The 15,906-nt window shown below is 39.9% G+C and overlaps 1 protein-coding gene across 2 annotated transcripts in view; it reads right to left on the bottom strand.

Moving 5' to 3' along the window:
• The window catches only part of arhgef10lb (Rho guanine nucleotide exchange factor (GEF) 10-like b), a 38,549-nt gene extending 22,948 nt beyond the window's left edge, over nucleotides 1–15,601 (bottom strand). Inside the window, exons 1-10 of one of the 2 annotated variants that reach the window (XM_085259077.1) lie at nucleotides 15,259–15,601; nucleotides 14,396–14,509; nucleotides 14,058–14,166; nucleotides 12,478–12,581; nucleotides 10,313–10,390; nucleotides 9,765–9,944; nucleotides 8,063–8,179; nucleotides 3,568–3,660; nucleotides 1,598–1,768; nucleotides 733–878 (exon numbers count right to left, since the gene is read on the bottom strand). In XM_085259077.1, coding sequence (XP_085115203.1) covers nucleotides 733–878; nucleotides 1,598–1,768; nucleotides 3,568–3,660; nucleotides 8,063–8,179; nucleotides 9,765–9,944; nucleotides 10,313–10,390; nucleotides 12,478–12,581; nucleotides 14,058–14,154 — 986 coding nt within the window. In that variant the 5' untranslated portion in view covers nucleotides 14,155–14,166; nucleotides 14,396–14,509; nucleotides 15,259–15,601. The remainder of the gene's footprint in view (nucleotides 1–732; nucleotides 879–1,597; nucleotides 1,769–3,567; nucleotides 3,661–8,062; nucleotides 8,180–9,764; nucleotides 9,945–10,312; nucleotides 10,391–12,477; nucleotides 12,582–14,057; nucleotides 14,167–14,395; nucleotides 14,510–15,258) is intronic. The other variant, XM_085259078.1, reaches the window with a different exon arrangement.
• Between the last annotated feature and the right edge of the window lie 305 nt (nucleotides 15,602–15,906).

The following is a 15,906-nucleotide window of genomic DNA, read 5'->3' as shown; positions in this document are numbered from 1 at the left end:
TTATCTAGATTCACTGACACTTAGTAACATATGTAAAGATGGTTATTAACTCAATAAGTCAACCGAGGGGTTGTGTTGGAAGTATATCTACGTATGCAGGTAAACAGACTGATACCAATACATACATTATTTCAACTCAACCCTGCACTAAAACCACTTTCTACTGCAAATCTCATTCACCCAGTCACAAGCATTCTCATAAAGAGCGTTTATCGATGCCTAAGGACTATTGCACACACAGTCCTACACCAATTGATGTATCAGGGCAAATTCCATATTTAGTATCTTAAATACACTTTGGCCAAAAAGTATTTGTCCCTGTGGCAGCAGAGCCAAAGCAGAATACAAGTCCAGTTTCCCCTGGTAAATAATAAATTAATTAATTAATAATAATAATAATAATAATATTAATAATAATAATAATAATGGGGAGATAAAACCAATAATAACACCAATATTTGTAGTTGACATGGCTTTCTTTTAGTACCTGTTCAAGCTCTGAGAACCCTACGAGACGAACTTGTATAATATCCCAAATAATAACAGCTGGGTAATTGCAAATTCACTCCAACCATTCAGTTAATTTTAATTGAATTCTATTTTATTCATATAGTGCCAATTCACAACAACAATCACCACAAGATGACTTTGGTCACTATACGTATCGCACCAGTCAGGATATTCAGAAACACCTAGGAGTAAAGTTTGGGATTAAAGAGGTTTGGTACTTACTTCAGGTTCACATTGGCACAAATGAGGGTGTCGTTGATGAGAAAGACCTTCCGCTCCTTTGACTTGATAACTTGACCTTTATCCCCAAAAACTATCTCAGTAAGAAGTTCACAATGAATCAGCTGCCTCTGTTCTGAGTTCAGCAGCTAAAAACAATGCAGGTCACTGATTACAAAGTATTCTTACATAATGTTTGAAACTACAGAAATCAAGAAATGTCTTCACTGAAATCAAGTTTCAGAGTAGTTTTATCCCAGGTAAGATTCATGTCACAAGCTAAGAGCTGACAAAGTACACCTTCATATCTGCAGACAGTTTGGCATGGTGCTGATTAGCTGAAGATATCAAATTCCTTGAGAAACAAATTTTCTCATTTATTTTATCCCATATTAAGGTAACCCATTGGTTACTAGACTAGTGTTAAATTCAGCTTGAATAGAGAACTTTGGTGATCTTCCGTCAGCTGCCCAGAGGTACCATGAGCAATACAAATTAATTTAGCTGAACACATGCTGGAGGATGAACCCACCCAACCATGTACTTTCAACGTCCAGCTAGAAAAATGAAAGAGGACTCAAAAATCAAACATCTATGCAAATTCATGCTGGGTAATGCAAATAAAGTCTATCAGATGAGATTCTCCCACAGATTGTGGAATCTCCTTACACCATTTTCAAAAATGTAAGAGAAGCTTGTTCTTTGCATCCATACAACTGGAGCTTTGCTTTTAAAGATTGATTGGACAAAGGAAAGTGAATGGACTTTCTGGTGACTTCTGAATATATGTGGTCATGCCATTATCTCAAATTTACCCGCAAGTTTCATGAACAGCTTATGTTTGCATAAATAAATGCATAGTTGTCACCTTGTTGAGATTGCGTTCCCCAGTGCTGTGAGCTAAGTGCTGGATCTCAGCCTCCTGATCAGCCAGACGTTTCTGCTCATTGAGTTTCTCGGCCAGGGTCTCAAGCTCAGTCAGAGCCAGCTGCAGGGGCAGCCGGTCACTGTGGGACCTTGGAGTGTTCTTCAACATGTCCTGATGCAACACAGCAGAGACTGTTCATATAACATATCTTATGGTGACAGAGAATTTAATAGTCCATAGAGAGAACTCATTATAAAGACAGAAAATATAGAAAACCTTTCACTTGACAATAGTATTTTACCAAATACAACCTTACATTTAAGTGAGTGGGTTAAAAAAGGAAAGATTAAATATTATTTAATCATTTAAAGTCTGCCCATTCTCTTGAGTCCTTATTTTATTTTTGGACTAGAGCAGAATGACTGACAGACAAATAGTCTTTGTTCGTCTTATATCACGTTTAGTGCAGCCCCTCAGTTCATCCTCTCTCTGAACCAAGGGTTTGTAACACTTCCTCCTTGAAGCCATTGTTTTTTAAAGTTACCCTGATTTTAATTAAAAGTACTCAAGAAACTGAATTGCCATTGCCAAAGACCTGAATTAAATTGTAAAAATTAATAAAAGTCTTATTTTGGGTAAAGTGACAAAGATGTGTAATTCCTCTGATTTTCGAAGAGGTGAAGTTTAATGGGTTTTTTTTTTTTGGTTGATTATCTGGGTTATTCCAAATAGGAGAGTAAGGAGATGGTGAGGCTGTGGAGTTGGTAATATTTCCCACCAGGCTGACAGAGATGACTCTATGGATATGCTGTGAAAAGTTTGTCTGATGAATGGGAGATTCAATAAAAGTATGTCTCGGCATAATGCTCGATCAGTTTGTAACCAGAACAATTTGGATTGAGGATTAAACCATTTAATAAGATATTTTAGCTGATTAGCTAAATAATATAATTCTATATTTGCTGCTTCTAGACCTCCTGGAGATTTTTGTTTTTGCACAATTTGATATAGGGAGTTTTATTTTTCCAACAAAATTTTGACAGAGATGACTTAATAGACTTGAACAAGGAGGTTTTAGGAGATACAGGGATCACTGACAATACATAATAGAATTTTGGAAGGACTGAGATTTTAACTGTTGCTATCCTTCCACTAAGTGATATAGGTAGGTTGATCCAGGGGTTTAAATCCTCTGGGATAAATTTAAACAAGGGAGTGAAATTCATCATTCATTCTGTCAGCTTGGAGGAAACTTTAATACCTAAATATCTAATATTGTCTGTTTGAAGGTGATGGGGCGAAACAAGATCTGCCACATCCTCCTCATCCATACAGAGTGGTAAAATAGTGGATTTCGACCAGTTTATAGGGGAGCTGGAGACTATTTAGAACAACAATTGTTGCATTGTTACCTATTTAGCTGTTACTGTCACTTATATTCACAAACAATAGGCTAACTTTTTTATGTCATGCAGATTAACTATGTACTGACGTGTACTCTAACTGAGTGTAATATTAAATATTCATGCAATTCGTTTCACTTTTTTGAATGGGGTTTTGAAAAACCAGCTTTCTGGTACAGTACTACTTGCTGAATGCACAGTGCACTGGAGTAGACAGTGGCGAGAACTGCCTTTCACTTCCTTTCATCAGAAAGTTTCAGTGTAACTTTTTCAGCCTTACAGTATTCCAGAAGAGTCGGTAAGTTTCAGTATGAATTGACATGTACACTTGACCACACACCTTTTCTAAAAGTCAGCATTTCCTATTTAGCATGCAAGTCATCTGTTTAAACTGCATTTCATCAACTGGTTGCTTCGCTTGCCTTGTAAGATTTGGATAAATAAGTAATAACTGTAACCTGAACCTTCAGCTTGCGTTCCATGGTCATGACCCACGAGTGCAGAGGTTGAGACATGCTAACAAGGGATCAGAGTGATGCAGTCACTGGTGTGTCATCAGTCACTCACCTGTAGCAGCAAAATGAATTGTGGGAAGCGCTGAATAGGTTTAACCATCAAGCCATATAGGGTGATTCTGTCTGGGCTTGATGCCTGCTTCCTCTAAAGGTCGAAAGAAAAGAGTTTTTTTTTCCACTGAGCTTAAAATAGGAAGTGCTTCATGTTTCAAAACAAAGTATTGTATTTTCCAAGATCACTTGATCACTTGAGGTAAATGGTTGTAACTAACAGTTAGAGATCCTACAACCACTTGATTATGGTCCACATGGAATATTGCCCTATGCCTGTATGTAGCATGCTGGGAAGAATGGGGAGGATTTCCTCGTCTTCCACGGTTGCTGTACAACACTACAGAGCTGAGTCATTTTCAAATATGTATTAACTCTTGATATTGAAAGTCTGCTGCTGATCTCAGTGGCTGATTCACAGTTTCCCCCTTCCTTATTCTGAGATTTCCAGGTGTGGGTAAAAGAACCACAGATGATGTTCCTCACCTCAGGAAAGCAGAAAAAGTTGATCATCAAAGCAGACTGTTTCTTAGGCATATAGAGGATTCTCTTCTCTCAAACTGACTGCATTTTGTGCTGCTGCATTTTAAAATGATTTCATATTAAATATTAAAGTTAAATAGCACAGGTGGCCAAACAGTGGCTGTGGCACATTATACTGTTTGTATTGTTTGTCTGAAAAGACGGAGAATAATGTGCATATGTGTTTCAATAAAGATGTCATGGTATTCATGCAGATGCTGTAGTTGAATGTTTCAGTTGAAGTTCATAAGTGTTCTATAGTCTGTAACACTGACAACACTATTAAATAACTACAGATTATATGTTCGGGAATTTTACTTCTATGTATTTTTCTTTCTTTCAGTGTGGCATAGTGGTGAAGTGTCTAGCACTGTTACTTCGCAGTAAGGTCCTGAGTTGGGATGGGTACCGGTATCCGGTGCCATGATGGCACCGGTTCTGACATAAACGGCACCGGTTCTGACATAAACGGCACCAGTTCTGAGCGGCGAACAGGTGGATGATGTCTCTCTTTTAAACCCGGCCCAATAAGGCTAAACACGTTATTAAATTAACGCCTGTAAGGTGAACTAGCAAACACCGTCGTAGTTACATGCGGCTGTCTTCTTGTTTGATGGCAGATACTCCCTTCACCCTGGCCAAAAAGGCTTAAATGACAAAAAAAAAGTGTAAAACAGTCAAACATGAGAGGTTTTTGGACAAAGTTTGTGTTTTTTCCATTGTTTAAGCACTGCTTCCAGCCAAGAGTGATACCATATATGCCCTATAGCTGCAGAAAAGGCTAACATTGTTATCTTTTTACAAAAAAAACAGCTGAACGTGAGGTTTTTGGACCAATTTTGTGTTCTCCATTCTTTAAGCACCGGTTTGAGCACCGTTTAAGCACCGGCACCGTTTCAAAAGTACCAGTTTGGTACTGGTATCGGATAAAACCTAAACGATACCCATCCCTAGTCCTGAGTATATATATTATACACACACAGGTATATATATGCAAATATATCTGTGAAGGTTCTCAGTCATCCAGGTCATTGTAGTCAAAGGAGCTTGCAAAGAAAATCGTCTGGACTTCTTTAAGTTGCTTGAAGACGTTTCACCTCTCAAATGGTCAGGAGTCCCAGATATAAACCTAGTGGGAGTATCCCCCCACAGAGGGACAAAAGGACCCCCTGATGATCCTCTAATCGCCTGAGCCAAGGTGTGAAACTGGGTGTGGGTCCCAATCAGCCAGGGTTTCGGGTGAGCTCATTGTGAAACCTGGCCCCACCTTATCATGCGAATTCCTGAGGTCAGATGGCCCAGCCGGTGTATCAGAAAAACTCAGGAGAGTTTTCTCCAAGCATGACATCCCGGTGCATTTCAGACCCAGCAACATGCTCAGACAAAGACTGGTTCACCCGAAAGACAAAACTCCAAAACACAGACTTAACAATGTGGGGTATGCTGTGCAGTGCAGCGAGGAATGCCCAGACCTCTACATTGGAGAGACCAAACAGCCACTTCACAAGCGCATGGCACAACACAGAAGAGCCACCTCCACAGGACAAGACTCAGCTGTCCATCTGCATCTTAAGGATAAAGGACACTCTTTTGAGGATGCCAATGTTCACATTTTGGACAGAGAGGACAGATGGTTTGAAAGAGGAGTGAAAGAAGCCACCTATGTGAGCGACTGTGAGCGACCATCTTTGAACAGAGGCGGTGGTTTACGACACCAACTCTCTGCCATCTATAATCCAGTTTTGAGTTCCCTCCCCAGACGCCTTAATGCCCACTCACATCCTGGGCCATCTGACCTCGCATGATAAGGTGGGGCCAGGTTTCACAATGAGCTCACCCGAAACCCTGGCTGATTGGGACCCACACCCAGTTTCACACCTTGGCTCAGGCGATTAGAGGATCATCAGGGGGTCCTTTTGTCCCTCTGTGGGGGGATACTCCCACTAGGTTTAAATCTGGGACTCTCCACCATTTGACCTTAGAACTGAAGAAGCTTCTCGGATGAGAGGTGAAACGTCTTCAAGCAACTTAAAGAAGTCCAGACGCTTTTCTTTGCAAGCTCCATATGCAAATATATGCAAAACAAGAGAAAGGCATTCAATAGAAAAGGCAAACATTAGAGGACAGGTTCCAAAGTGTTTGGAAGTAGTGCAAGAGGACTTGGTCTGAGTAAAGTCTGTGTGTGAGTGTGGCCTGACTGATGAGGGTTACTCCAACCATGGCTCAGATTGGTGGGTCAGTGGGCAGGATTGGGGTCACCTGTGAGTGCCCTGGATTGGGGTCACCTGTGAGTGCCCTAGATTTCCTGAGACAGAAGGAGCTGGTGATGGCCTCGGCAGAGGGCAGCCACTGATTCTTTTGTTACCCCTCCTGTTCTCAGTAGTGGCCTTTGCATATCAAACACCCAAGCAGTAAGGGAGCATGCTCCCCACTCAGGAGCAGTCAAAGGTAAGCTGCAGCTTCTGGTCCAGTTTGTTTTTCATGTTTTTCATGTCCGTGTGCGCAGCCATCTTGGAATGAGTAGTTCCTTTCCCATTTATTATTTATCTGCACATTTTCCTTTTTTCACTTCCTTTATTATTTTTGCCATTTGGCCATTCTTCTTTCCAGAGTTTTGTCATATCTCATATGCCCTGCCATGGGGTTATAATGAGCTGTCTTGAAAATCATTTCCTGGTGGCTCTTAGTCACTAACAACTAGGTGTGTTCCTCCTCTGTACAAGTGTCACGACTCACTCGATAAAGCCTATCATTTAACAATACAAAGTGCGGTCCGCGCATCATCAGGGCGCGCCGAGTGACCATCAATTTCTATCACTTGGTCAAAGGTTGAGTGTAGGGTGTCATCACAAGATTAGTCCAGTGGAAAATCTTCCGTGGGGTGAATCGCAGCCAATCGGTTCCCAGAATTAGGGGATGCGACAGGTGCGAGCAAACTGCTGCCTTTACTCTATGCATGTTGCCCTTGTATTCCAATAGCAGCAGCACAAGTGGGGTAATTGTGAATATCCCCATGAACACATCTAACCTCCACCCACTCTGCCTCCAACAATGCCACGGGGAGAACCAGGGTCTGCATGACACCTTACCAGAATGTGGTATGTTCCTCCAGGACCGTGGCAGGGTGCTGGAGCCCCGGCGACGGTTCAAATATTAAAACTATGCAAGTACTTTTTAAAATGTCAATGGATAAAATGAATATTGGGTTACACTTCTGGATGTGGGCGGTCATGGTCTTCAGCTACTTGCTTTCAACATAGAAAGAAGGGGAAATTGCTGCTGGCTTGTAAGGGAGCCCATCTTCTTGCCAAAAGGCTGGAACAGTGCTGAGAGTAAGAGGCTTCAGGTGCTCACAGCTCAAACTTTACACTTCTAAGTTCATAAAAAATCTCATAACCTTATAAACCATGTATTCTCAGGATATGGGAACTTAACAAAACATTAGAATTTCCATAATTCCTCATATCAGCACAGCCTGTTCTGATATTATACTCACTCATAGCTGATTCCACTCCAAGTCACATTTTAGCTATTCCTGTAAGACTTTATTCATCTGTCTCACTCTCATGGCCAATTCATGATCACCAGTTAACCTTAAGTCTATGTCTTTGCACTGCGGAAGGAAATGGGAATACCTGGCAAAAACCCACACAAGCACATGGATAACCTTCAAACTCCTCACAGAAAGGCCTCATCTCGAATTCAAACCAGGAAACATTTAGCTGCAAGGTGACAAATGCACCAACCATCCACCACCATGCCACCCTTTTCACTTTACAGCTTTTCACATTATTTTCATTTAAACTGCACTTTTAAAAAGGTCACACTTGTTTATCATTTGGTATAATTTGATTTTAAATCCAGTTAACAATCCTACTCTTCTTAGTTCTCCCCTGAAGGGAGGGAACATGTAATCGGTTCCGTTTGTCATTTGTCACATTTGACAATGTGGTGTAAATGTGCAGTGTGAGCACCTTAAGAAAGTCCAAGAAAGCAGGTTTTGACAAGCAGGCCTTCTTGATAAGAGCCATGGCGCTGGTGAAGTTATTGATGTAGTCACTATACACGTTCAGAACCATGGACTTTGAAAACTGTGAAGGAAACATTGTGACATAAGGACTCTGCTTCGCCACAATATTTGTATGATAAGATTCACAGTAATTCAACATGTGGAACTACAAAGTAAATAAATGGTTGACGAGTCAATATTTTTGTCAAACCATTAGCCATCATAGGTTATTCTGACTGCCCTCTGAAACACGGAGCTCCCACTCTAACAGACTGACTCACTATGGAGCTAAGTCAGGGTCAAAAGTTTTATTCATTTGAAAAAGTTATTTGAAAATGACTGTTCTTATTTATAAAGTGCTTTACAAAACAGAACATTACGGCTAACGGGTGGATTTTCCCCATTTGAGTGCAGTTAGGCAAACAGCCACTTACTGCTAAAGAGTCAGACAGTAAAAGTGGACAGCATAGCCTCAGTTTCTTAACATAAAACTCACTGCTGCATCCAGGGACAGCATAAAAGTGATCCCCTTAAACTGACTTTTAGTTTTAGTGTCACAGCTGTCATGGTCCTGGTCTGTGACCCAGTGTTTCTATGTTCCTTAGGCTTTATCTGGCATTGTTTAGGTTACTAGTTTAATCACTGGTATTTCTGGTTCTCTTAGTTTTCGCCTTGTGTTATATTTATTTTTTTGTGTGTAGTTGTATGTTACTGTGCTTCCCCTGTGTTCCATGTTTCTCATTTAGTCACCCTTGTCTTCATGTTCGTTTATCTGCTATGTCCGTGTTAGGTCTTCCTTTTCTGTCTCCCTAGTCGACTATTTTCTCATGTCTGTTTCTCCCCTGGTCGCCAGTGTCAAGCCTGTGTGTCTTAGTCTGTGTCTCAGAGTGTTTCCTGTTTTATTTTGACAGTCTATCATCTTGTGTTCATTATGTTCAATTTTTCTAACTTTACAGCAGTAAAGCTGCCTCCTTTCATTCATCACTTTGTGTTACACGTCCTGCATTTGGGTCCGACCTCTGCCTGTCACACAGTGCTAACCATGACAACAGGAGATGTCAGTCATTAGTCTACATTCTGCTTCTCCCTTTTGATACACGCTCACAACACAAAATTAGGGAAACTGAAAAAAGGGTCTGAAACTGGATGAGATCAAATGAGATTTGAAACAAAGAAAAGTGAATTTAAAGCTAAAAATAAATTGGAAAAAAATACTTGCATTAAAACGAATAGTTTATTTAAAATAAAACAGTTTATGTTTTTTTCACTTTCTTTTAAAACATGAAAACGTAGAATTTCACTTTCAAATAACTTTTTCAAATTAATTAAACTTTTGACCACAATCTTGCTCCATAAATGCTTTCACCTTCTATATTTCAGTATGCCTGTCAGGCAGAGAGGCATCTATCAGATAATAATATTATGTCACTAAAATCAGGAAATAGCACAGCCATGATGGTCTGACAACCCCTATGCCTAATACATCACTGAGATTACCTCGGCTTAGAATCAGAGACTTCAGCTTTACAAAAACGATGTTATGAGCAGGTTGTGTGGAGTTTAAATGACTTGAAAGAGACTTTAGTAGTGTGATGATGGACACTTCACTTAAAGGTGAAGGATGACAGAAATTAAAAAGAGAAATTAGGAAGAAAATGTCAACTGACCGAAGCCACAAACAAGTCTCCTATCTTTTCACTTTGATCCCACTCGGCCACGCGGGATGCAAGGGCAATCTGGAACATGCAGTGACACTGATAGATCTCATGCAGGCGGTGAAAGATCTGACGCACCTTCTTTGGGTTTAAAATCACAGACTGTGTCTCCAGCAAAGGCTTCTGGTACTCCTGAAGGACAAAGACAGACCAGTCTGGTATACTGCATATCTGTGGTTATGGTTCTGTTAGGTTACCCAAACAGTGCTTAAACTGTATACTTTGCATTTTGATATCCATGATGAATTCATCTGCTAAATAATGACCCACAATGTTAAATATTAGAAATTGGGATGTCATATTTCTGATGGCTGAAGTTTTTTCTGCTTAAGTATAAAGTAATTAAAGTTTTAGAGTGAGTTCCCCAAAGTGCTCAGATGAACACTGAACATTTATAATTAACCTTTATATTAAAATGCAAAATTTGGATATAATATAAAAAATATAAAATTCGTGACTGAGTTCCACACTGACAACACCTGAAGAGAAACGTGTCTCACCTGAAGGATTCGTTTGAGAGAGTCCAAGTAGCTGCTCTCACTTTGCACAATGGATCTGAGGATGAGACGTCTGACAACCTGAACGAAGCACCAATAAGTGAAATGGATCCAGCAAACCAATGACCGTAAATATTAACAATAAAAACATGCGCAAACAGTTTCAGTTTTAGAAAAGTTGTAGATGATGAGTCAAGACGAATGCAGAAATATGGAACAACAGGGAGGACAAAATTTCTTAAACTTCAGCCACAGTTGTTTGATATTTATTTGAAGTAGTTCATGTTAAATTATTTGTTTTAAACATCCTAGAAAACATGATCATGTTAAGAATGCTTAAATAACTTTGACCTTGCAGTAAGTGTAGGTGGCTGTGGCTCAGTAGCATAGAGTAGTTGGTAACTATATGCCAAGCTGCCTCAATACACTATTGCAATGTCCTTGGGCAAGTGACAGTTACTGATGCATCAATCAGTAACTGTGCAACTGTGTGTGTGTGTGTGTGTGAAAACTAGAAAACTATGAATGTGACCTGTAGTAAAAAAAAACACTTTAAGTGCTCAGTTAGAGCAGAAAAGTGCCATACATTTACCAGTCCAGACACAAATCTCCATTAGGTTAGGGTCACAGTTGTGAAATCAGGTCTTTTTCAAAGTCTTTTTGAGGATAATCATCTGTTGTTGATAGAATAATAACGTTTTACTGTAAGTAGCTACCACAAGTTCACTACTTGGCATGAATTCCTTTTATGTGTTGAATATGTCATGGAATAACACAGAAGCACCTGGCACTGAAACTCAGCCTCCAACTAAACACATGTATGACACATCTATGATATCTACCATGCCTTATTATTTCATTCATACGATTAGCAGAAAACTTATTGTGACCTTAAGATCGAGGTCATTGACATTCAAACTCGCCTGAGATTTTTAATAGATACACCTATGGTATTAATTTGGAGCTCCTACGTCGTCTTGATCCCACCTGGCAGGGTGACGACTAAAGTATGAGGACTAAATTACTAGACCCCTATGTGTTTAAAGAGAGCAAGGGATTTTCAACATAGCATTTCTAAATCTACTAGGTTTTTTTTAAAGCAAAAAATGTTTTTTTGCACTCAATAACAATTATTTTAGAAAAAAAAATCAGCAGGGTTTGAGCTGTCACCTGAGAAAGCCTCATGGCAAAAACAAAAGAACTCTGCTTAGACTTGAGAAAAACAATTGTTGATGCTCACAAAGCAGGAGATGGATATGCAAAATCATCTCAGCGTCTCCAAGTGTGAAGTATCAAAAATGTCAAAGATAGCCCTACAGTACAGAACCAGCCTGGTAGAGGTAGGAAGCGAAAGACTTGAAAGACTCTGGGAAGAAAACTAGTGAGAGATGTGTCCAAAGACCCCTGAACGTGAGGCGTATTCTTACAGAAGAAAAGAAGGTAAACACTAAATTCTGCATAAACATGGGCTGCATGATTTCAGGCCAAGAAAAACTCTACTTCTGCAGAAGAGACACTGTCAAGCCAGACTCAAGTATGCCAAGGACAACCTGGAGAAAGATTATGCATACTGGAAGTGCATCCTTTAGTCAGATAAGACAGAACTAGAGCTCTTTGGCCACAAAGATGCTGCTTATGTTTGGGGAAAGATGAAGCACAGTGATGGGTATTTGTGGAGATGTTTTGGTGCATCTGGACATGAATCTCATCAAGGTGAAAGGAATCGTGAAGAAAGAAGGGTACGTGAAGATTTTGAGAGAAAACATCAACCAGTCAGCAGCAAAACTGTTTCATCGCTTTGTCTTCCAAGTTGTTTTAGGTTGGTGTCATGGACAGCAGCCTAAAACATACATCACTCCTGGTGAAGAAATGCCCCTACACAATACATAGGAATTTTCCCCAAAAAATCCTTGTTGTGTTTTAATTCTGTCCTCAGCTGTAGACAATAGTCAGCCACCATAAGATCAAATACAGACTTCATGTGAAAGACAGAAAACAGTAACAATGTTCCTATGTGGGTGATTTTAGGTTGTGTTCATTCAACTAATAAAGTGATCAATATATGGAGAACTGACATCAGAGCATCACAGGAAAATCCAATTTCATCAGTGCAGCCTTTAATAAGTCAGCAGAAATACAGATTAGTGAACATATGCTGACATGCACACCTGCTGACTGCTGAGTCCCTCTGGCATGGGGCAGAGTTGTGGTGGAGGGTGTTTTACCTCACACAAAAACACATCTATGTAACCGGCATCATCTTTTCCATCACCTGCAAAATCAAACAACCAGAGAGTGTTTGCATCACAAGTCATTTACTGCCTTTCCTGGCTCATTTATTAACTACTGTCTTCTTTTCCATCACTGTAACTGAATATGTTATTCATATAAAGAGCATTTTATTATTATAAATCTCACACACTTACATACACACATGTGTAGTCACTTTTCTAAATTCCCCCCTCGCCCCTGCAGGCGGTCTTTATCCTTCAAACTCGGATCTTTAACGAGAGGCCTGGAAGCTGGAGGGTCCTGCTCAGTATCTTAGCTGTTCCTAGGACTGCGCTCTGGACAGAGATATCAGATGCTGTTCCTGGGATCTGCTGGAGCCACTTGCACTTGGTCACTGCACAAAGTGCTCCAATTACCACTGGGATCACTGTTGCCTTCATCCTTCAAATCTTAAGTTCTTCTCTGAGTCCTTGGTACCTCCCCAGCTTTTCATGTTCCTCCGTTCTGATGTTGCTAGCACTTGGTATGCCGGCCACTAGCCCTGCCTGCTTGTATCTTGCACCCTGCTGTTATGTGCTGGATTGTGTCAGGCGCATCTTTACACAGCCTGCACCTGGGGTCTTGCCTGGTGTGATAGACCCCAACCTCTATGGATCTTGTGCTCAGAGCTTGTTCCTGCGCTGCCATGATTAGTGCCTCTGTGCTGTCTTTCAGTCCAGCTTTGTTCAGCCACTGGTAGGATTTCTGGATGTCAGCCACCTCCTGCCAGGGGTACATACCGTGCAGTGGCCTGTTCTTCCACAATGGTTCCATGTGGTATTGAGGCAGGTTTTCTGCCGGTAATTTGATGGGAGCTGTTCCTTCTGGGGATCAGGACTGTCCAACCTTCAGTAAGCCAATCCGGGTGTCTCTCACCTTTCAGCACCTGGTTCGTTGGTGCTGTCAGAGGCTCATGGAGTGCAGTCAGCTTCTTGTCTGGCTTCAGCTATCTCTTTCCCACTCATATCTGAGATAGGGTACATTAGCATGAGGGGTCTAGCCTAGGAATCCTTACCGGATGCAGAAGCCCTGGTTGGGAATTGAACCCCGGACATGAATTTCCAAAGGCATGTAATTATAATTTTTATTATTTTATATGCTAAATGTTAAAAAGAATGTTGACAGGTTTCTGCCGTACCCTGTACAAAAGTAAAAATAGTAATGGTGACATCAGCTGTTTTTTTAACTATTGTTTGCACCCTCGGTTTGGCACCCTTGGTGTTGGATCCAAAAGTGACTGGTAATGGGCTGGCTGTGACAGAGGACGTTTGTACATAAGGTAGCAAGTTATCAGTTACAAGGTAGCAACACTCTAAATCATGACTCAAATAGGCCCATTATTTACAAAATGAACATCATAGACTTGAATCTTGGAAAACTTGCAACTCAGGCCAAAAACTTTTTAAAGAACGTTATAATTTTCATTTTTAATTATTAATGAATTATTTAAGGATTAATCCCAGCTCCAATTCTATACCTGTAGAGTCTTTTCTCTGTAGGAATGACACTTTGCGAATCATTGCTAACTTTCTCCTTCCTAAACCCTCCTTGGTACCGTTTCTTGCTGCTTTCATTAATTACTGAACCTGGAATACAAGAACAGATGTGTAACCATGGTTACTTCAAATTCAAATCTGAAAAAATTAAACCACTTGTATTGTATCAAAATACTATTGGGGTTTATTTCATTTCTGGCAAAAGCAAAATAAAACCATATCTATCTGAAGTCATTTAAGATTATCTGATTAACAGTCAGAGTAAAAAGTAGTTTGTTCAAAGATGGAAGAGACAAACAGCTGAAGTGACTAGCACTACCTTAGTGTCACAGGTCTGTCTGATGTGGGCAAAAAGAGGCATACTGATACACAAAGCCAGCTCTCTCCTGGTGACAGCACAAAGGTCTTTGAGCCCCGGCACATCTGCAGGCAGCTGACAGTTGAACATCAGGAGGCAGAGACACAGCATTAGTTTAACTTTGACACGCCTGACAACTCATATCAATAAACACAACACAATACGACAAGAAGTTCAGTTAAAGACACATGTTAGTAGGTTTCCCACATACCCAGAAAATGAACCTCTGCCTAGGTCTTTGTTAAATAAACTTAACAATATTGATGTTTTTGCAAAGTTTTATACACATCTGATCAATACTTCTGCACATACAGTAGTTGTCAGAAGTTTACATACATTCATCCTGAGCGAATGTACAAGTTTGAATTTATTTGGGATTTTCTTTAATATTAGAAGCCACATTCAGACAGTCGATGGATCACACACACAGTGATGATGCATTATTTTGTATGTTTTCAACACTTTGTTTTAGGGATCAAATCACAAACCTTCCATTTGGCAGATAAATGACTGTGGTTCATGTGGGAAACTGTTATATCTAACTAAATGAAAGTGACTTTAATGTGAGGGTAGAGGGCCATCACTCTAAAGAAACACATTTACAATGAAGGAAATGTATGTGAAACTGAGATCTAAACTTGGCTTGGCAAGAAACTACAGACACACATGAACTTTAACATCTTAAAACATGGACTGACAAATCTAATAAAAAAGCATAACATTAAGATTTATTGTTGCATATATTCTCTAAGAGAAAGTTAATCATAATATCTGTCTCTAGCAATTGTTCATATTTCCTTTGTATATAGTTTTAAGACACCTACCTTCTGTTCACACAAACCACTTTATTTATCCAAAGTAAAGAGATTCCGTGTTGTGTTGACCCAGCTGATGAACTCCTTATTCAATATTCCGAACTTTACAAATTCTCCCCACTAACCAAGTCAAATTACTCAAGTTACATTTTACCCTTTTCAAAACACTGAGCGGCGAAAGTCCAACAGCAAGTTACAGCACATGGTGACAAAAGCAGAAGACAGAAGTGCTGACATGGTGAGGGACTGCCAGAAATAAATCACTTCCTCTTTTCATCATTCTCGGGTTGATTCACACAGAAGTTTAAAACAGATGTAGTTATTCCTTAGCAAAGTGATTTTTGGGCTGAAAAACTATGAATCGTTTAAAGCTAATCCTGACACTGCTGGACTTTTTCCACAAAGGTTGAATCTGCCTATAATGAAAAAAATAAAGAGAATTATGACCAACTCTGCAGTTTCTCTCTTTCAGTTCATCATTTTGCACTTGTAAAATATTCTTAACTCCAACCACAATAAAACATGAATGCTGTTTTTACAGCGCCTTCTGTGATCCAAAATATATTAAATCTACTTTATTTCTTTAGTGAAGACTTTTTAAATGACTTCACATGCGGTTTTCAGAGTAAGCATATTGATAGTTTTTTTGTAATGACT

This window comes from Mchenga conophoros, linkage group LG20 (genome assembly GCF_057382185.1).
Source record: "Mchenga conophoros isolate Kocher_MC1m ecotype Shallow Benthic linkage group LG20, M_conophoros_male_GT1.1, whole genome shotgun sequence".
Lineage (NCBI taxonomy): Eukaryota > Metazoa > Chordata > Actinopteri > Cichliformes > Cichlidae > Mchenga > Mchenga conophoros.
This window is presented reverse-complemented; position numbering and strand designations above follow the sequence as displayed.